The sequence below is a fragment of the Lethenteron reissneri genome, chromosome 18 (assembly GCF_015708825.2).
Source record: "Lethenteron reissneri isolate LAM-NWPU_2019-01 chromosome 18, ASM1570882v1, whole genome shotgun sequence".
Lineage (NCBI taxonomy): Eukaryota > Metazoa > Chordata > Hyperoartia > Petromyzontiformes > Petromyzontidae > Lethenteron > Lethenteron reissneri.
Window position 1 is genome coordinate 13,012,834 of NC_083796.1, and position 22,754 is coordinate 13,035,587.

General features: G+C 42.6%; 1 protein-coding gene across 1 annotated transcript in view; it reads left to right on the top strand.

The window, feature by feature from the left end:
- The window catches only part of LOC133343880 (transcription factor 12-like), a 175,356-nt gene extending 153,823 nt beyond the window's left edge, over nucleotides 1-21,533 (top strand). The window contains 6 exon segments of the mRNA XM_061553846.1: nucleotides 6,414-6,519; nucleotides 8,646-8,752; nucleotides 8,754-8,851; nucleotides 12,222-12,448; nucleotides 13,018-13,138; nucleotides 18,577-21,533. Of these exon segments, the coding sequence (XP_061409830.1) occupies nucleotides 6,414-6,519; nucleotides 8,646-8,752; nucleotides 8,754-8,851; nucleotides 12,222-12,448; nucleotides 13,018-13,138; nucleotides 18,577-18,607 (690 nt within the window). The 3' untranslated portion in view covers nucleotides 18,608-21,533.
- The last annotated feature ends 1,221 nt before the right edge of the window (nucleotides 21,534-22,754 follow it).

Below are 22,754 nucleotides of genomic sequence, written 5' to 3' on the forward strand. Positions count from 1 at the left end.
TAGTCGTATTGAAACCGCACCATGTTCTAATGATGTAGAGGAGTACGCTCAATAATGGCATGACATATTTTGCTCTCTATGTACTTTTATAATTCACATTTAAAAGTATTAGACTTCCCTTTGTATAAACGTGTGTGTGTATATATATATAAATATATGCTTACTATATAATGTATGCAGTCGTGTATGCTTAGCCGTATTGCATTTATTGCCGATCGCAAGACGACGAGATGTGCTAATGTTTGCAAAAACGCAACTGCACTTTATTTGCAATCAAATCAACGTTCCAAGTTAATGGACACAAGTTGCCGTGAGATTTTTTTTGTGTGTGCACATAGTGCAGCTTAAATTTTTAATCCCAATTCAGCAATTGTCTAAAATGATTTTTAAAGCAGGAGAAACAAAAAAAACTATATATATTCAAAAGGGCAATGCCAAAAGTATTACTCAAAATTCATGATAGAGTGAGCATTAATAAAAGGCTTCTATATGTCTTGATTTAAAATTACTTCCCAAATGCATTATTTTGCATTCAGTTCAGTCCGAGTCATTATTTTTAGAAAACCTTTCTCTCCATTATTGCCTTAAAAAACTGCACACAGAACACAGAAAGGCAAATAAATGCACAGCTAATATTGAAAAGTTAATAAAGCATAATATCAGGAACAAAATGATATTGCTGCATTTGCATTTTGACACCTTTTTGTAGGAATAATAATAATGCCGGAAACAAATAAACATTGTAGAAAAGGAATGCCTTCTGGTGGGGAGTGGAGAATATTCAGTGAGTTTTTAGAAACCAGTGAGATGAATAAATAGCTACAACGTTTGGTAGATGGCCAAGTTTATAAGTATTTGACACCCAACATTGAGATTTTTTGTCTTTCTTTTTTGTGTTAATACTTGTTTACCGCACACGATAAACAGAGTGCTCAACTGCATCACCTGCACATAGCATTTATTTAGTGGAAAAACAAATTCTGAAGAATACGTATAAAATTCTGCGAATGTTGCCAACGGGCTTGTGTTAGAACTTTAGTTGTGCCGCACCTTTTTCTTTGATAACTTTTTTCCCGTGTTTTGGATCTTGGGCAAATGGTACTCTATGTCAATGTGCATGCCTGTGTTAAATTTAACGGGATAAGACGTAAAATAATAGGGAATAATGTAATAATAAATGTAAAGTGTTAAATAAATATGTCTACTTATTCATTGTTTATAATAGCCGGATTTACTGTGGATTTGTTAAACATCAAAATACATTATTTTTCCCATTTTTTGTGTATTTTATTTTTTATTTTAAATGTACAAAACAAGATATGAATTCTAATTTTTTGCTTTTAGCTTTTATACAATCAAGAAAGTCATCGTAGAGGTTTTTGTAGCTGCACTTTGGACACAAAGAATCCGAGTCGACTCATCCTGAGATAGTCCCCTGTCTCCTGTCCACTCTGGAGCCATCTTTAAAAGTCCCACATTCCTATGAAGGATAACCGGGGTTGTTCACTGGACCAAAGCAATGCAATGCTTTATCTTTCTGTGTTTACAATACAGGCAGTGGTTTTATGTTGTATTACATGTTAATGAACTGGATTTTAATTCCTGCTAAAATGTACAATGCCATGCCCTGGTGTGGTAGATCCTTGTTTGTATGACCGCAGTGTGATTCCATTTGTTTTGCGGCCGACACATTGTACCGGAAAAAAGTGACAAAATAATGCAACGCCCTCCACGCAGACAACGATTTTACACGTTCAGTGTTTTCAAGAAAGTCTTGCAACAAACAGCTGATTGTGCGCGTGCTTAAAATTAGCATAGCGTTTAGCACACTTGCACCGGGCTTCCATTAAATAAATGCCCACATTGTAATTTTCCCACTATTACACGCGGCGACACAAAATCAAAGGCCCTGCCCTTGTCCCCTGATACTCTGAGCAATGTTTAACGGCCTGTTCTCAAATACCCAGAAAATTGCACTTTAATCTACTAAAATAGGCTCTCGTGGCCGGAGTGCAGCCGCTTTGACTTGAGTCTTCTTCACAGACCATCAAGCGTATAATTGCTGCCCCCTCCGTCGCTTTGCGCCAAAATACTCTGCACAGAGGATCATTATGCTGCTCAGTTTTGCCCTTTGTCTTTTCCTTCAGCAGCATTTTTAAAAAGTAAACTAATGGCGTGTGTTATGTATATATACATTGTACGTAAAAACAGCAGAAATGTATAGCGACAACGGGAACATAAGCTTTTCACTGCCATTTGAGAGAAAAAATAATTTTCATGCAATAGAGGAATTAAATATTTTAGTGCCTTTTTGCCCACTTCTGTATTTAGTATTTTTTTAAATGTCCTTGCTTATCGGCATTGCTAATAAAAGGGACGTGCATTTTCACACGAGTGCATGTTTGTGCATTGCTGATAAAACGCCCCCCCCCCCCCCCCCCGTGCGAGTCCGAGGCTTCGTTATCGGCATCAGCGAGAACACAAGTTGGTGATCCGAGATGGGGAAAAATGCAAGCGGAATTTGGTCAAACCAGCACGATGGCCGCTCGGCATGCCTGTCCCTTACACTCGGTCCGTGTAACCCCAGAGGGGGGTGGGGAGGGCGAGGCAGAGTATCGGTTCAAATGCAAATCTACGAGGCCCTGCACGAAAACACCCGGCGCTTATCCGACCCCTTACTAGGATTCGCTCGCAAGAACGCGCACACCTGTTGTGTTCCGACCCCCATCACTCGAGCTAGAACGGGGGGACAATCCCAGAACATTTTGAAGTGAACGGAGTGCAATGGGTGAAGATAAAAAACATTCAATTCGGTGTCATTTCAAAGCTATTTGCGTTGATTTTTTCTCGTCCTTTTTTTTCACCCTGGAAATTTCTGGAACAGCTTATTTTTTTCCTTTCTTATTTGCATAAATTATTGATGCAGCAAATGCTTGCTTCAGGGGGACTTAATTAACGCCCTCATTTGCATGTTTAATTAACGGTTGGAGCTGGGAATTGGTATGCACGGCGCATGTCCTGTGTTGTGCCAGTTTCAGGAAATTGGGGGTGGATGCGCAAAGCTCTGCAGTAGTGGCTATAAATGTTAAAAAAGATGAATGCCAAATCATGTTAGACTTGAATATTAATTGCTGTTAATTAGCTCTTCTCCAAGATTAGACGTTTCTGCAAAGACCAAAAGTTGTGATAAAATTTGCCAAGCCTTGCTTTCATGCTGGCACACATTTAACAAGTAATGCCAATGTTATGCATGCAAAGGTCATCCTAAGTCGCCTTCTAAAGGTCAGCATAAAAACAATAATGCGCTTGTTTTTTTGGCAGATTACAATCTTCGAATCTTTGCACGCAACGCACTTTAATATCCAGATGCACAAATATGTTTCCATGAGAGCTATAACTGAGAAAAAAATTTACCACCGTCTGCAAACACATTATTTTCGCTTTGGAATTTGCAATATGGTGGACTTCAGTGAAGTGGAATGCCTGAATTTTGAAGTCAGAAGAGCCAATGTGGCTACAACACCAGCATGTTGATCTGTCCTGGGCTGTCCCTTACCTCTTAAGGTTGTGCAGCGGGTGACTTTGGCCGGTGTACGTCTTGATTTTAAGATGCCATGTATTGCGTGTGCAAGGACGAGTGAGGAGGAGGATTTTGGGCCGCGCGTATGCGAGCTCGTGGCAGAGTGCCACCGCACATTAAAAAGAGATTGGACATTATCTCACTAATGCCTGGTCGCCATGGTGACTTGCCGAAAATCGTCACGGCTGCGGGGGCTTTGTGAGCGCCCAGGGAATTTTGCATCACGGCGTTGATTGCAATTAACAGATGGGTATTAAAATTAACTGTCGCAGCGATCCGGGAAAAATGACAGGAGACAGATGGAGTTGGGACAGGCCTCGGATTTGCAGATCTCTGTGGAGAGCAGAATAAGACAGGGAAGGCAGGTCAGGGGACGGGAGGGTGACAAAACATACTTACCATATTCACTTCTTATTCTGTGCTCTGTCAGCCAGAAAAAGGGGGGGCGCAAGCCAAGGCCTAAAATAGTTTGTCGTGTGCCTCTGCGGCAGTTTAAGGAAATTCACAAAAACTGCTGTTTGACAGCTCCCCCTTGTGGAAATGTCATTGTTTTAATGTTGTACGTGTTGCTGCCACGTTTTTTTTAATTCACGTGTTTTTCATCAGTAGATTTGTGGAATCTTATTGTTTTTTTACGTAAATATATTTGATTGACAGCGTGCAATTTTTTTTTGCCATTGCCATGCGAGTTGAAGTGCAGAGGTGATCGTTTAGTGGATTACCTTTTGTGAAAGTGCCATTAAAGAGGTTTGCGGAGAACTATATTGTTAGAATATAGAGTCTTCAAGATGCAAGTAAAAACATGTATACATCTCAGCAGGTCGTATTATGCTGTGTGTGGAAATGTTATTATACTTGCTCAATTTATATCCCTGTTCTTCTGGATCTTTCCTGTGAATCCCGACAAAGGTACGACGGCGGTTTGCGTTGTGCTGGCTCTGCAGCCGCTGAAAATTTTTGAAGTTGAAACTCCCATTCTTTGAAGCCCAAAAAGTGTGGGGGGGGGGGGGCGGGGGGCTGTCCCCCACTGTGTTAGGGCTGCATGTGTGCAGCGTGCCCTGCAACCGAAATCCCCCGCGTTCAAGAACTCGGCGCGTCAGTTCACCTGCCATGTTTTGTTTTGTTGCGCCAGTGGCCGTAGTTTTCACCGAGAGGGGGGGTGAGGGGGTCATGCACGCCGCCAAGAGTGGCGAGCGTCTGGCCTGGTGTTGGCGCAGGGGTCGTGGCTGCGTGAAGTGTCACTTGCGGATCCGTCGCTTGAAAAGGGCCGATTGTCGGCCGCTGTCAGGCACCGGTGGCACACATGGCCACTTCAGAATCATCGAGCTGGTAGGAGAAAGCGCTCGGCTGAGCCCGCAAGGAGAAGCCGGCTCACGAGTGTTTAAATTGCTCACTCTCTCCCCGCAGTCCTCCAAACACTAATGATGTGTAAACTACAAATGCACAGCGTCTTTTTTCCTGGTGTAGCCTCAACTATTTTTCAATCTTTCAACCATACACAGCTGAAATCTAGCGAGCCTTGTACAGAATTACATTCTTTTATCACTTGTACAGTATAGTTTTGTAATGTGAAAGCACAGTTTACAGCATTCAATATTTTATTGTTTGAAAAAGAGGTACAATAAATGAGGAAGAATATATATTCTATAATGTAGTTTGCCGCACACGTAGAACTTCATATTAATAGCTCTTGTAATTTATAAATGAGCTTTGAAAGTGCACAGTGTTCTGTGGCATAAATTATGCATAATTCTGAAATGTATTAGACGAAGTAAATAAATTAAAAGCAGCCGCCATGTGCAATTTTTTTTTTCTCCTCCGAAGCAACCTGCTGTTTTGTTAGCCAACTGCTAGAGGTTGTCAAGAACTTATTGTGTGGCTCTGAGAGCGAGCCTTGGTTTCATCGTGCCATTTAGGGGAACTCTCAGTCATGTTCTTTGCGCACCTTTGCGGGCGTGCACAAACATTTCTCCAGAGCGATCTTGGGACTTTCAAATACCATGGCGACCCGTCTGTTTTGCAAGAGCTCGAAGGGTTTTTTTTTGCGGACGGGCTGGGGACGGCAGTGCCGCTAAATTCACAGAAGGCGCAAATGTGCGAGCCCTGCTCGCAATTATGGCCCGGCCTCTGTGGGGCTTCTCGCTTGACGGCAGCCGGTCGTGGACGATGCCCGAGCACTACGGCTACCCATGCTCCTCTGCATCCGCGCCGTATTACTTGGTAATGTGTTTTTTTTTTTATTAACCAATGTACTCGGGCAGTGGCGGTTACCGCTGTTGGAGTTTTCTTTGGAGGTATTGTAGTTTAGAAGTGGAAGGGAGAAATTGATTTAAGGTGCGTACTGTACGTGTGTAAATGGAGTCCATTCATGGTTGAGCCACATTTTTACGAGCAAAAAAGTATTGCGTTATTGTGTGCTTGGGTCTAAGCACAGCATGGTGAATGAGTTTTATGGCCGTTTCATACCATGTTGAGTCGTGAAAATGTTGTACTGTGAAACTGCGCTTCTCAGCACTAACAGCTGTGAGGTGCAGGAAAACCATGTTGTGAGCAAGATGAAAGCTGGACAGAGATCTAAAAATGCTATTTTTATATATATGAAACTTTTTTAAATTTAAAATATTTTCCAAACCCTCATTTTATTACATTGGATACAGTTGTAAAATGTCCTTTGAGCACCTGTTTTTTTTTCATATGAATCACTTCCCCTTAGATCTTTAATGAAAAAACGTACGTCCTTTTGGCCTAGGCCTTTACAAGAGTTGGCTTGTAGTTACCGTCCAGGTGTGCGCCGATGTGCCCCCCTAATGCACCGGCGTGCGATGTGCTGCAGGTGAGCTCTCACCGCGACGATGCCGTGGGGCTGCACTCAAGCTTGTCCAGCGTCATGACGGCCCAGCCTGGGAACGACCTTACCTCCACACAAGACTCCTTCCGAGGTGAATTCCACAATGAGCAAGGAGGATGCTCTCGACAAATGTCCATCTGTTGTGGCTTTAGAGGCGAGGACACTAAATGTTGTGATGTCCCTCCGCCTCTCGTCGATAATCGTGAGTAAATGTCATTCATTTACAGCCTTTCATCCACTTGTCAGTAAAATAGGATAACTGGCTCCATTGGGGTATTGCTTTCCCCCACACCTCCGATGAGCGCGGTTGGCTATGTACGGTGCAAAAGAAGTTCAGCGTCTATACTCGGTGAGATATTGTGCAAGCGCGAGTCCGTCCAACTTCTTTCAGCCCATGTGGCCATCGCTGCAGAGTGAGGTAAACCATGCGTACCACATATACGTATTAAAACATACGCTATGAGTTGAAGTCTTTAAAAAAAGAATTCCATACGCGTGTATGAAACTAAATGAATCTTGTCTCAGCATCTCCGTGGCACAATGCCAAAGTAATTACATGGTGTGCCAGTCCTAGCAACGAGGGTTACATTTCTGGTGCACAGCGTGCACAGCCATGCCACCTCTTTGTTTCCCATAATGCCCTCATGAGCACGTGCTCGCTGATGACTTAATTTGCCTAACAGTTAACGTAGGTTAAATAGTGTTTTTTCCATTATCGTATGAATGACTTCTGGCTCACAAGGAGAAGATGTCAAGGATTCAATCATAGGTCGCCATTTTGATCCACGTATTTGTGATTCGAGGCACTCAATAAATTGGAAATCTAAACTCATTATTGGTAGTTTTGTATGTTACAGATCTTGTGCAATAAATGTGACCCTAAGCTGTGCTGGCAAGATGTGTAAATGTGTCGCTGCCTCCAGCGACTCGATTTGTAGAGTATTTTTGGCCACCATTCCACACAGGAGGGTCCTTTATTTCACTGGAGGCCCTTTTTTGGACAGTATTCAGTCTACAAAGAGGAATGGGTCGAAGTTTAGAGTAGCAAGGGCACAGCAGCTCGGTTGGAGCCACACAACTGTGGTAGTTTCAATCGTCCTCTTCCGTACGCATGGGTTAGACTTCTAGAAATGGGGGTACACCGCGGGGAAAAATGCACGCCCGTTCCAAAATAGTCTAAATGGTGCAGCACATTGTTGGAACCGTTCCAATCGGGGGGACACGCTGTGGTTCGTGTGCCCTCAGCTCCTGGCTGGAAAGTTGTAAGTTAGCAATAGCTTATTGACCTTGATAGCTACACACGTGTGTCTGTGTGTATATGATAGTATGCAGCTGTACTCCGCTGCTGTGGAATTCCAAACCACTACCACAAAATAGGGATGATGCGACAACAGAGCACCGCACTTTGCAGAATGGCTCGCAGAGCAAGTGTTATGGCCCCATCCATAGGTGGGGTTTATCATCCCACATCAGTAGATTCTCTGTGCTCCTTTCCTATCGTGCGAAGTTTTTCACTCAATACATTAATTAGGTCCACGGTTTTCGAATAATATTGTACCGTATTTTTTTCACCTTCATTATTTAAAATTCGACGTAAGTTATTTAAATGTCCATTCTTAACATGTACTCAACTATTTTTTATTTTAAAAATTCGGACAGTGTACATGTCTACATAAAGTAGTCCTAGCAGTAAGCACAGTACCACATTCCTAAATAGATACTTTCTGAAGTTAATGGATTAAAATCGGCTGTTTAATTGTTTGTTGTTCAACACTGGTGGCAGTTGTAATTTTATCCTCACATGAGTTTCCTTTGGGCTAACACAAATAAATGTGGTGCTGACTGTATAATTCCTCTTGCAAGCTGCACCGACATTAAGAGGTGTTCTATAAACGCGGCTTGTCCTATAGCCTGTAAATCTCTTTGAGTTGATGTAAAGGAAATATTGTGAGGAAAATCGGTGAAAACCGCCATCCTGCAACCAATGGGCTTCAGGTCCTTGGTCCATGTAAATCTGTTTGCTTATACACTTGTGAAAGTGTTTTGGGACAACACCAGCCTGTTTACTTTGTGCTAATTTTAAAAGACCGCTGGGCATAATCTTCGGAGCTTTACTGGCCAGACATTGAATATATGCTAAGCCACGTCTGTGTGCGCGCGCGCGCGCCCGCTTGTCTTCATATTCTCATGGCTCTAACCGTTCCTCCCCGTTTTAAGGCCTGGGCGGTAGCCTGACCACCTCTGGTGGGGGGGGCCAGGCGGGCAGCAGCGTGAGTGGCGGTTCGCAGAGCAGTGGCATTGAGGTCAAGTCGGAGGACAAGGAGAAAGGACGAGAACGAGGACGGGAAGTCGAGCCGCAACGACCGCGACAAGAACGATGACGACAAAGAAGACATTAAGTCAGTGACACGGGGCAGGTCAAGGTATTAACCTGATTACCTGACTGGGAACTGCCGACACTTTATTTTGTACATTGACACAGCAAGGACTTGGCCGTTTCCACACTTTTAAACAAATTGGCTGAATGACACTTTTTTTTTTTAGTAAGTTGGATCTTTTTCTGCTAAATTCTAAATGAAAAAAAAATTCGCCAAATTAAACAAATGTTCATGCCCAGTTTGAATGTGTGCGCCAGTTTTTGCTTTAGATCGTGACATTACTTACATGAGTCAAACTTACACATTTCTGATTGTGAAATATTTATGAAAACGTAAACCTCTGTGGCAATTTGCTGTTGGATAGTATTTATGAATTATGAGCAGTACTATCTAATTATTTTGATGATAGTCTGCATCTTCTAAGACAGTCAAAATTCCACATTGGAACCTAATTGAATGTTTAATACCAATGCATGCGTGCTTGGCCATGTTTAAATACGGCTAAATTATATCACTGTACACATCTTAACACAGCTAAGTCAAACTTGAAGTTTACCACAAATGTCTTTAGTACAGGGGGCAGTGATGGGTGCATATGTTATGGTTGCATGATTGCCTTTGCATAAGTTGACTAAGGTTTGCCGATATGGTAAGATATACAATATAACAATGTGATGATTATCGCGATATCAGTTTCCATTTACTTTGTAAATTTATCTCACATTTATTATTGTATAGGTTTGTTTTGTGATGCCTGTTCTTCCAGTTTGAATGTGGATGAATTAAAAGTTCTTAAACTGCAGTTCAGTAAACTTAAGTTGGCCATATATACTGTATTGTAATCAATGACAACTTAAAATATATAAGACTTAATGCATATACTGTCAGCCGCATAAATAATGTAATAATAATGGTGGCATCACATAATTGCCCTGCCGCCAATTACTCTGAAAAGCACTAATTTATGGATAACAGCAAGTTATTTTCAACTTTAATAATGAGTTTATTATTCTTTGGGAAAATTATAAAAAGGCATTTATAATCTTGTAATATTTTTTTAGAAATGCACAGTCCGACTCGTACATGCTACATCGTGTGATCATATGTCGTAGTATCGCCATATCATGGCAACCCTCATGTTGACACGTGAATGTTGTCCTTTTAAACACAGTCCATTGTGTTGAAATGCAACATCGAGCGATATCGATAGCGGTATGCTTCGACTTTGTTTTTAATACCTTTACAGTATTTCCAGTGTCAATGTTTTGTTTGCATTCAAATGCCGATGAACGAGTGCGTGCGTGCGCGTGAAGTATGCACGTGGGATTGAAACCATTCGTCTTGTTGCAGGTTTTATGTTAATGGAAGGCAACTTCCATGAGAGCATGCATGTGACATTTGTCTCCCCGCAGACGTCTGAGCTTCTGGTGTCCCCACGTGTGTGCGAGTCGGCTTGTGTGTCACTTGTGGTCGTGCAGGATCTACGTGTTGTACGTTTTAGTGTTTCAAGCACTGTGTCAACCGTGTTTCTTCTTTGTGCGTTTGAATAGAATATTGCGCGCGCGTATTACTTACCATCCCGTGCTGCTCAGGTAAATGGTATGCAACCATTGCTGTAAACTGCTTCAAGTCACGATTGCGCTCACATGGCGGTCAATGATGGAAGACCATAGCAGCAGCTCATATGCATGCGTGCATGCGTGAGTGCGAGCTGACCATAGCAGCCACGCGCGGTAACCCCCCGCATGGCCATTTCCCTGAGCAGCACGGAGGACGAGGACCTGACCCCTGAGCAGAAAGCCGAGCGGGAGCGCGAACGGCGGATGGCAAACAATGCCCGCGAGCGTCTGCGTGTGCGCGACATCAACGAGGCCTTCAAGGAGCTGGGCCGCATGGTGCAGCTGCACCTCAAGAGTGACAAGCCGCAGACCAAGCTGCTCATCCTGCACCAGGCCGTGGCCGTCATCCTGAGCCTAGAGCAGCAAGTCCGAGGTCAGTCCGCCCGTTGGGCCACTGTTGCCGCCCGCCATCCGCCGCCATCGCCAGCGCCAACTGCCCTGGGGGCAGGGTGCCAGCTTTAGCCTCTCCCGTACCCTCCCCTGAAAAGCAGCGTCACACCCAAAGCATGGGAAGCTCTGTCCGCTCTTAGCTGGCCCAGGCATGCCAGTGACTTCCACACCTATTCTTTTTCATTTGCGGAAAAAGGGGGGGAAAAAGGCAAATAAAAATTGAAATCTTTAAAAAAAATTGCAGCTGCTTTTATGTTTGCTTTTTGCACTTTTCTCATTTGAAAAACTTGCTATTTCAATTTTATGAATGTCTCCACATTCAGAGTGTTATCCAGTTTTGTTTTGAGTAATGTATTGCATTTAATCACAGTTTTTGGTAAATGTAATCCAATTTGTAAAAATTTGGTCGAAACTTGGACATTTAACTATTTTTGAATTTCCCAAACTTTCTAAATTATACTAATCTTTAAAATCATACTTTAAAAAAAATGCTTAAATGTACAATTACAGGAAAACACTCCGGACTAATATTTCTTAATTAGAACGTTTTCTGTCCTGCTTTTCAAACCATCTCACCGTATACACTTTCAGAGCAAAGTGTAGAGGTGTGGGTTTAGTAATACCTATTGCATGGCGTCTTTTGCACTGAGCATTTTAGAGGACGTTACTCTTAATTCCTCATCTCCGAAAAATATTTCCTAAAATAACATCCTTGGATTGTGTCTTACCTCGCAACTGCCAGGTTGCTCCTTTTCCTTCTGCACATTGGGGCTGGTTGTCGGATTTTTATTCAAGTGGGAAACTGTCATCTTTTTCATCTTGCTTCCTCATTCCAATTTTCAAGGGAAACAAAAAATAAACACCAGCAGCTTAGATTGGCTACAATATGATCAGGATTAGCCCGCCCCCCCCCCTCCACTCCCCTTATTTCCCTTGGCAAAACGGCATGGCAAGTGACTCCGATGAAGAGACAGGGCCCAAACGGCACACCATCTCGGATTAGCATATGCTGCCTCGGACTTGTTTCTCCGTTGCTGATGACCTAAATTTGGCTTAAATTATCTCCAATTGAGTCTTTTCCTCATTTCAGAGAGCAAATTCCAAATTATTCCCCCCCCCCCCTCCTGCGGATATGAAGAAATCTCAACAAACCGGCGGGGAAAAAAAAAGAAGCCAAACGGAATCCTTGGAGGCCTCGTTCATCGCCACGCTGTCGCGCAACTGCTCTTGGGTCAGGTCGCCGTCCGTCTCGTTCCGGTTATTCGACAAAAAAAAGTCTTCTTTTTGTTTTCTCCTGTTTTGTCAATCGGCTGACGATATATCCTTCCCGTGCTTTTCCATACAAAAAAAATCAAAAAAACAAAAAAATTATTCCCCCCCAAAAAAAAATTTGTTGCAAAATCAAGAAGTGGCGACGAGGATCTACTGCCGGAGGAGCGCGAGGCCAAGGAACGCGAGCGGCGGAAGGCGAACAACGTGCGGGAGCGCATCCGCGTGCGTGACATCAATGAGACCTTCAAGGAGCTGGGCCGGCTGTGCCAGACGCACCTCCGGACGGACAGGGCCCCCACCAAGCTGGGAATCCTTCACCAGGCCGTGCAGGTCATCACCAGCCTCGAGCAGCAAGTCCGAGGTAGCCCTGCGCTCGTCTACTGAGGCGGGGACAAAATACAAAACTAAAAGCAAAAAAAATGTATATAACGAAAGTTGAATGAACGACTGACCCGCCCCTTGCCAAGCACGTGTAGCCGAGCGCAAGAAAGCTTAAAATTGTAAAGCGACCGCTGCTGCCTAGCAGCCTGCTGTGCTCATAGAGCCCTCTGTGTTTGAACCGTGTCCTTTTTAAGTGCGTAAGGGAATTTTTACGAAGCGGTGCGAGCTCTAACGGGGGCCGGGAGGTGATCTTGTTTGCTTTGGAAGGTAAGTATTGTCTGGGGGCGACAGTTGTGTGCATATGGAAAGGTGGGATGAAGAAGAAATTACGACTCCATTGGAAGTTTTTACAATTATATTTGTTACTAAAATCACATCGCGTTTACAGTAATGGGAGTGCTCGTTATTATTTTTCGATTTTGTTTCGCCCGATGATTGTGGAAATATTTTTTGTTCAACGCCCAAGGACGTTAAATAATTTCAAATCGCGTTTTCCCAAACAACAACGAAACACACTGCTTGCTCATTGCGCTGCGATGTCTCTGGCAGAGAGGAACTTGAATCCGAAAGCTGCCTGCCTTAAGCGCAGAGAGGAGGAGAAGGTGTCGGGGCTCCCCTCGGAACCAGGCTCGGGACACCCAGGCATGGGCGACACTCCATTGGGACACATGTGAGCAGTGGGTATGTATAATTTGGCTCTCTGTGGGGGTAGTAAGTTCCTTCTGAGTAACAAAAAAAAAGATATTCTTAATTGTGTGTTGAATGTGTACAATCGAATGGAATTGCACTGTTTTATTCGAATTTTCAGCGACTACCGGTGTGACTTTGTCCGCTAAAACGCATCGTCCACCAACGACATTTGCCCGGTGACGGAGCACGTGCGCCCTGATGCCTGGCAACCTGAGTTGAATGCCTCTTCTCCTCGGCCCATTCCCTCCGTCCTGTCCCTTCCCTTGCACTCCTCTGCCATGTGAATCCACTCTATTTTTGTAACCGCTTTTTAAACGATCTAAAGTGCGTTGAGCTAAGGTGTTCTATAAATATTTAAAAAAATGAAATGTAACGTTGGTAGCGAGCGGTATCTGAACCAGTCCTGATTTGGTCCTGTCCCCGCAAAAGACAGAGGTCCCCCGAATAGCCCGAACAGAGTGTTGGGGCAAGTGCTGTTAGCAAGTGCCTTTAAAGGCAAGCACGGTACACGAGGGGATGGGTGGCCTGCTCCCTGCCATGTTGAACTGTGGTCAAACAAGGCCCGTTGCAGGATGTGGCGAGACCTTCATGAGGTAGTGGGTTGACAAGGGGGCTACAACTATTGTAGCTATTTTTCGATTTAAAGCTTTCGTGACTGCAGGGATTCATCTTCTTGGTTCTTTCGGTAAAGTCACGTAGAAGGGAAGTAATAAAATAATAAAAATAAAACATAATAAAACAATTCTCACGACGTTTCGGCGAGGCGCCTCGACGGACCTGGTTTTCACCTGAGGACGGCTGCTTGCGTTGTGGCCGAAACGTCGTGAGAATTGTTTTATTATGTTTTATTTTTATTATTTTATTACTTCCCTTCTACGTGACTTTACCGAAAGAACCAAGAAGATATTGTAGCTATCTTTAGTTATTTAAAAATAATGTTGGGTATTTGTGTCATTCAGCCGAGTTTTGTTTCGTGACAGATAATGTTTTAAAGATTTGTAAGCTTGGACCCAATACATCTAAAGAAAACAATGTATCATGTGGATACATTATTTTATGAGTATTTACTTGCCTGCACAGTGTTTAAGTGATGCTTTAATACCTTCACTTTAGATGTTAGTCTTATGAGAGTTGAGCTTCACTGCAAACATTGGTATTTAAAATTGTAATTATTTACCCTGGGTTTCCCCTTCATGACCTACATTGTTGGTTAGCTGTGCTGGTTTGTCGCAGTCTGCACGGCATGACATTTTGTAGCATCACAATCGCAGGTAATATCATAGCAACAAAGTGTCTCTAAACAGCCCTTAGCCAGAAAGCATGAAGAGTATTAAGTTGCGCTTATTTTGTAAGGAGGTATCGGAATTTAATAAAGGTTTTTATTGGGTTCAGGGGAGTCGAGATGAGCCAATTAAAATAGTATTTTGTTTCGCTGTCCATGGTTTATAGGAGACTAAGCTTAAATCATCGGCGACAAACGGCGGTTTTAAGTGATACAGCTCCGAGAAATGTCGCATTGGGAGCTAATAACGCAATGACGTGATGAAGCTACAAACATGTTCACTATCTCACTTGAGAATGGGCTCCAATCCTTGGAGAGTTTGGGGTCACATTGCTATTCACAATCACACGTCCTCGCCATTGCACAGACTTATAACTGTATCTTCTTATGCTTGTGGTGGCTTGTTTGTAAAACTAATGGAGGGCACAAACCAAGGCACCTTGTCAGGCCAGCATCGGATGGGCTTCTCCTACTGCCTATGACAAGACTAATATTTATGGCGTCAGGTTGTAGTGTAAATGAGGAATGTTAATTCGCATAAGGGGCTATTATCTGTCGTGTGCATGATGTTACTGATCGCTGTCCGACATCGTGACGTCCCATGGCCCCACAACTTTGGAACAAAAGAGCTTGCGGGTAGAGTCCAACTGTTTTAACCGGCACGTGCGCTCACCCCCTGCCCTCCTCGGGCCTGCTTCTTTATGATACAAAATCGATGCCAGTGCATGCTCAACGACTACATGGAACGTATTTATTATTTATACACACCCCCGACTGCTGCTCCTTGAGGACGTCAAGTAAGATGAATAGACCTTAATATTACGGGCGTTTTTTTTTCACGTAAACTGCGCAAGTATAAAAAGTAAGGAATCCTCGGTCGGTCCGTGGAAAAAAGCACCAATATTTGGTTACAAGAACATTCTTGCGGATCCTTTCGAGGTGAAGATTCATGCAGAAGGTTACAAATGACCAAATAAAACGAATATTATTTTCGTGGAGGAACAAAATGTAGCAGTGGATGGATTGACCTTTTGCGGCTACAGTGGTGACGGGAACGCATTACGTGTACAAATGAAAAATATTCTTCGGCACATAATATAAATGTGTTTATGAGCACATGCAGCGTGTGCAGGTCTGAATCAGAGACGGAACAATCTAATCCAGGTTTTTTTAAACAACTCATTTTAATTTTTCAGGTGCATTTGCTTGATGACGTATCTTTACGTTTTGCAAACATCTGCAGGTTTTATAGGAAATGTTTTTGCATGTGTAGTCATGCAGCTCCTTTAAACTGAAATTAAAGTAGTGTCGTAAAAAAAACTCAACACATTCGGTGTCACTAGATTGAAATTGAATTTACATAATGCTAATGCTGTAACGTATGTCACGTTCGCTACTATCTTGTCTCTTGCAAAAGCCGGGTGCGTCATGGTGTGAGCTGTAATTTGGCCACCTGTTGATAAAAAAAACTTTGGCTGCAACTACTGAAAAATCTTTAAATATGAAACTCTTAATTTGACAACTTGATACATGAGCAAGTAAACTTAATTACAGTGTTGACTACTTTAGAAGATGCATTAATTGGATTGGCTCGAATTCAAGAGCCTGCAAGCAAAGACAAAAGTGTATAGGAGCAGATATAAGTACGATTTATTTGGAATATATACTTCATAATGAGATAATATTTAATGTATACTTTTTTTTAATTTAAAACCCATTGTCAAATGACAGCTGAATGCTGAAGGCTTCCCATGTGAAGTCGTTGGGGATTGTGTAACCGTACTTCACCGTGCTTAGTGCCGGCGCATACATCACTCGCCACTGATGGCGGCCTTGGCCATTGCTGAAATAATTAGTGCAAAGAATGTTTATTTTCTATCGCAAATACATTACTCGTAATGTTGGTCAAATGGTATATGAGCCACAGCCACAAGACCAAATGTTATGACATCTGTAAATCTAACCAAAGCTGTAAAGGCCAGGTAGAAATATTCCATTAATTGATTAGCACACTTGGCTATCTGCGATGCCAAAGAAGTTGAACAACATACTGAACAGTTTGCGAACTATTGTAATTTTGAGTCATTTTATTCAAACAGTTTTTTTTTTCAAATGCATAGTGTGCTCAAATATTACACGCAAGTAGTCACTCACAGATTCTGACTACGTGTAAGGATCGAGAAACCACAACACGGCCACCGATGTCATGGCGGCTACGTTGGTCAGTACCGCAGTGTGATTTACAAGCATTGATTTTAAGCGACAAATATGCTTAGACTCCTGACTTAGCATCAGATAACACTTCACTGTACACGCATGATTTGATGGATAGGTCAATAGTAGTTCGGGAACTTTTAATAAAAGAAGTTGGAAGGGATGGAAGTACTCCTTAATCTTTAGAAGCACTAATCCGTGTGTAGAGTGTCAGTCTCGACTTACGTAGCCTTGACGGACACTGATCAGTGGTGATACAATGAATCCATACAAACAGGGTGGCAGGGGGGGGGGGGAGGACCCCTTTTGGAATGATTTGGTACAACGTTCATCATAACATTTTTTTACAAGCCATGCTTGTTATGCTTCTGTTAATGAAGGGGATAACCTCATGCGTTATTTTAAATGGCGTCATGATCCAAATTATGAATTTAAACACACTATCATTTGAAGCAGAATATAAATGGTCACATTTGTTTAATCGAGGCAGGGACGTAGCGAATTTTAGCCTGTCCATGATGAACGTGGACTACTTCACTAATACATAAAAGGTGACCAACTGTTTATAAATGTATACAGATTCAGAAAAAATGTTGAGCATTTAGAACCTGTACATATATTACAAAAATGATCTGCAAATTTCATTTTGAAAAACATACTGAATGTTAATACCTGCTTATATTAATGTGTTAGTGTTGTGTCGGTGAATATTTCTCTATTTTCATTGTCGATGTTAAAATATGAGGTTGGTGTAAATCCCAACAGGACCGGGACATGCCTTTTATATCTGAAGCATTATAATGACATCGTGTATTTGGTTAACAGATAAACACATTACGTTTTGATTTAAAGCTTTCGTGACTGCAGGGATTCATATTCTTGGTCCTTTCGGTAAAGTCACAGTAGAAGGGAAATACAATATTTTTATTACTTTATTATTTCCCTTCTACATGACATCTGTAAATCTAACCAAAGCTGTAAAGGGCAGGTAGATAAAAATATTTTATTATTTCCCTTCTACGTGACTTTACCGAAAGAACCAAGAATATAGATCAATACATTGTTTTACACAATTGTCAAAAAGGAGAAAATGCATCGGAACAATTTGCAAACGTGAAGCGATGTCGTTGGTGTTCACCCCATCCCTGTGGCATGAGGCCTCCCCCTCAATACAAGCGTGCTCGCACATAATACTCTTGGTGCTTTGTGACAACAGCTCACACATACGGGGGGGGGGGGGAGTAGTTTATGTGCACTGGTATATTTCTGTACCCGGCATTCGGGCATACCAAAGTAGTAGGAGTAGGAAGTAAAGCAAAAAATGATGACTCAATCGCCCACGTTCTCAGAAATATTCTCAAGCCGAACTTATTAGCAACACAGGTGGGGCTTTCTTGATGATGAACATAAAATTGCAAAACGTCTCGTAAATATTTTATTGCCTTGCTTGCCACGGGGCAACTTGCGCATTAAGGGATGTGTAATAGCAGTTAAATATGTTAAGCTGTATGTTTTTCCTCATTTAAAATCTTTTTTTCCTTTGACTCTTAAATATTTCCTGAACGTGTATCTGTTTGCGAGGACAGCATGCACTCACTCCCAACATGGATAGCAGACAGCATTTTTTATTAAACATGGAATTGTGCTAATTATACGAACATAAACTTCTCAAAACCTTGCAGCACAATTCGAACATTTGGAGCACTACTGCGCTTTACTGCTTTAATTATAATACCGTAATATTACGTGATCCGATGTGTTAACCAAAGGCACATTTTAAAAGGGATGTCAAACCTCTTAGCCATACAGCCTGTAAAAGTGTCGTACATATAATGAGATGTGAATTGAGGCCTGTTTGAGAGGCTTGCTTTTTGTCGTCCTCAAATGCATGTGACTCGATTGCTCTCTCGCCTCTTTTTCAGGTTCTCAGTGGATAGTGTTGGCCATTTCTGAATTCTCCGACGCTGCAAAGCTGTAAAAGCTGTCCATATGTGCACGAACTCGCACACACACACACTTACACGGACACACGTACGTACTACAACACTCGAGCAAGCTGCTGCTGATGTTGCTGCTGCTGCGTGTGGTCTTCAGCTGCCCACCCAACCTGCCCAAGAAGACGAGCAGAGGACAAACTCCCCTGCACCTCCCCGTCTCTCCCCCACTGCCCCAACCCACCTGGAGTCCTCCAACCCAATTCATCACCTCCCTCCCTACGCCCCAAGAATGTGTGTTGACCCACAACGAATGTTGACATATCCAGTAACTTCTGTTGCCAGCGAAGATTGCAGCCTGCCAGAAGTTTGGCAGCCAATTCTCCCCCACATGCTGTGCGGGAGAGTTTCATTGTGCCTAAAAAAAATTAAAGTCTGACTTAAAATGCACAGTAGTCGTAATAAATGTATTTATTACAAACATTTTGATTTTTTTAGAACATGGGGGGGGAAAATATGCTTTTGAAAGGGATGTCTGTGTTGAGTTTTTATGAATTATCGTGCTCGTTCACCTAGTGTGTTAGGAAACCTGCTGGCAAAGAGAGGTTTGTGCCAGTGGTGTTTTACAAAAATGAGAAAAAAGTATACAAAAAGAAAAAAAGAAAAAAATATAAAAAACAAATTGACCCCAGCATTCCCTAAATCTTGACCTGTTGTCTTAAACTAAAAAAGGGAGAACATTTATTTTGTACTGTCCATTCCATTTGACCAGAGTAACAAACTTTGTGTGAAATGGTGTAAAACTCAATCAGCTTATGACATTCATTTACACATCTTCACATTATGAATAAAAAAAAAGTTACTAAATGTGACACCAGCCAATAGCAGACATGATGATGAGCTCCATACAGATATGGTATAGCATTGTATTTCTTACAAATAATTGTGGTTCTGTTCGACGATTGTTGCATCGTCATTTTTTTGCGGTTTGATTTCTATGAAAATGTTTTCTATCTTTGTGCTACACTATTTTCTTTATTACGGTTTTCTAGACGTATACAGTGCATTTGTAAAAAAAAAAAGGGAGTCGTTTTTTCCGATCCCCTGTGAAATTTTTATTGCAGAGTGTAATTATATGCCATTCGTGTCGTTACCTTGTTTTATTAAGCACATCATATCCAGCACCCAACTTAATGGAAATATCTGCGAACAAAGCACAAACAACAACAAAAAGGGAAGAAAATTAAAATGTATAAGCTTGACAAATGTCTTTCAGTGGATAAAACATACCTATTTTACTGTTCATGTTCCTTTAAAAAATATATATAATTGTGTTAAACATTTTATGGTGGATGTCATTTTTTCTGCTGCCATCCACCAGCAGCTACAGTTAAAAGAAATGACTTCGCAAACTCGGCAGTTTCAGACTTTACATTTCAGCAACATATCGCCATTGCACCCGTAGTGCAGAAAACTTTTATATTGTATCATACCGTAATTAGTTTTGCCAACTACCATACTTAACCGTCTTCCAGTCTTGTTCATACATACGTTAACGTGTTAATCAACGAGGGAGAAAAATCACCATCTTGCCGTGCCCCCCCCCCCCTGCCCTTCCAACTTCATCGGTGGCTGTTAAATCGGGACGTTAAACTTCACCTCGCCGAGTGGAGTGTGGTGCTACTTAGCAGCGCCCCGATTTGATTTTGCGTAGGCATGGAGCATCTAGCGCGGCCGGAGCGCCCGTGACGGCACAAAGTGTTGTGTGTTTTGCGTTTTAGAACGCAAGCGACGAGACGTAGCCCATTACCACGACGGCCAACGGAGAAATGTTGAAATCCTCCCCAAGACTGGACAATAAGGAATCGCACAAAACCCAAGACTGCGTCAACAACAACGTTTTTGGGGGGGGGGGGGGTGTCTACCTTTATCACTAAAAAGCCCTGTCATTTTTTATTACATGTTAAAACAATTAAGGAGGTTATGCGTTGGCTTGTTTACTAGATGTCGTAAGGAGCAGTTGATATCAACATCATGAGTAGCTTGACGGGAGAACAAAAATTAACACGGGGAATCAGGCTGACCGCACGCGCAAAAAAAATCACCCTTTCCGTATGGTTGTGTGCTGACTTTGTGCCGTGCATTAATTATATTTTTTATTATTTCGTTCGTACACTTCAGAAAGCATTTAGTGGTGTATGTACTGTACATACTGTAGCTTTTATTGCGAGACATGACTTCAACGTGTGGCCTTGTTCATTTCAGTATTTGGAGGATAAAACAACGGGGCTGGGTGGTTGTTGTGCCATTGCAGAGCCTTGTTTTGCGAAGCGTGTTTGAAGCCGCTATTTTGATTTTGCTATTAACTATATAGACTTTGTGGTATGCGCTGAAAGCAAAGCTGTGCTTAAGGTTAAAGAAAGGTACATTCGGCTTATTTTTCACTGTAGCTAGCCTTTTATACCATAAATCTTGTATGAAATTTCCGGAATGCAGGATATTACTCTTTCTAGATTTTTGAAATCGAAAAAAGTTTGCGTAAAAAATTTAAAAAAGTTTGTTACTTTATTTTACTACTGTAGGTAGCAAAGCTAGTTATTTTGCCATAAATTGTTAATGATATTGCCAGGCGTATGGTAGTAAGTAAAGTAAAAAATTTAAAAATACGCAGTGTAGTTTATCGCTAGTTTAGTGCCTATAAAATAGCCTGTTTTAATTGTAAAAGTAAGTTGGAATTGGAGAGCTCAGCTGTGTTTGCATTTCCGTCACGTCCAACCTTTCAGATTCATAGCCGAGTGGAAAAAAAATGGTTAAATTGCTGGGACCCTACGTGTTTCCGGTCAACAAGTCTGTTTCAACTTTGTTTCTGTCTGTAGTTACTTCAAAACTCCTGTATGTATATAACATTTATGTAGCAATAAATGTGCCATTTTTGTAACAATAAATCAGGTTATTGTGTGCCTTATTTACATTTCCAGGAAAATTATCTTCCTTGTTGCATCCTCTAATTTCCGTATATCGATGCTCTGTATGTTGAACTTCTTTTGCACCGTACACAGCCAACCGTGCTAATCGGAGTTTGATTCCTGGCCCATGGCGAACATGCGCGGTGAGTGATCTGAGCCCGTCCTGGTCCTCTCCCTTGCACCGTTCAGCACTCGTTCGCAGGGTTAATAATTTTCACACAGCTCCAATAACATTACAATGAAACGTATTGTACGTTAATTATCCATTTGTTAGAAGGATGCCTGGCTGGTATTGTTGTATGTGATTAGAACGTACACTCCCAAGTCGTTTATTTTGCGACTGACAAAAGTATTTGACGGACATTTAAACATCTTCCATATGCAGGTACTATATAATTAACGGTTATACATTTGTGCCCAACACCTGTCGAAAGCAAAAGGCACAAACTAAAAAAGGGAATGCTAGAACACATTCCTGCGGAGGGAGCTGGTAGGAACTTTGGGTTGCTCGGTCAATGGCCTGGGTCAACGGCGGCGTGGTGTATTCCGCAAATATGCCCGACTGTGAGGGCGGGCACAAGCCGGCGTGAGTAGGTTAAACGTTGAGTTTTATAAGGGCACCACGGGGTGATCAGCCCCTCCCCACCCAGCCCCACCCTCCCACCCCCCACCCAGCCCCTCCCTACCCAGCATTCCCCACCCACCCCTTCCCACCCAGCCCCTCCTCTCCCCACCCAGCCCCTCCCTCTCCACCCAGCCCCTCCCTGCACGACGGACGGACGGACACGATAATCCCCTGTGGGCTGGTGTAACCAGGAGGTTCCTACCAGTAGAAAAGATTTCATGCCGTAGCGGTCGGCATTGTTCATATTCTTTGAAAAGCGTCCAATGCCCGACACGAGGTGACACTTTTAACGTAAAATGTCACCGCCTCCGTCGCAGATTTATCAAAATGCTGGTCGAACCCACATCTGGAGCCTCGGGGTCACCTCTGTTCGGGGGTTCCTTGTCTTACATCACCACTGGGAATCCGCGACCGATCCTCCACCAGTGCTTGGATTATCCCTGGTTCCGGGAGTGAGGCCACCAAAAGTAACTCGGGGGGATGTTGAGATTATTTCCAGAGTGTTTGCTCTCGGGACTGAAAGTGGAGTTCCCAACAACAAGAGGATGAAGACATCTTGGTGTTTCTCTCGGGAC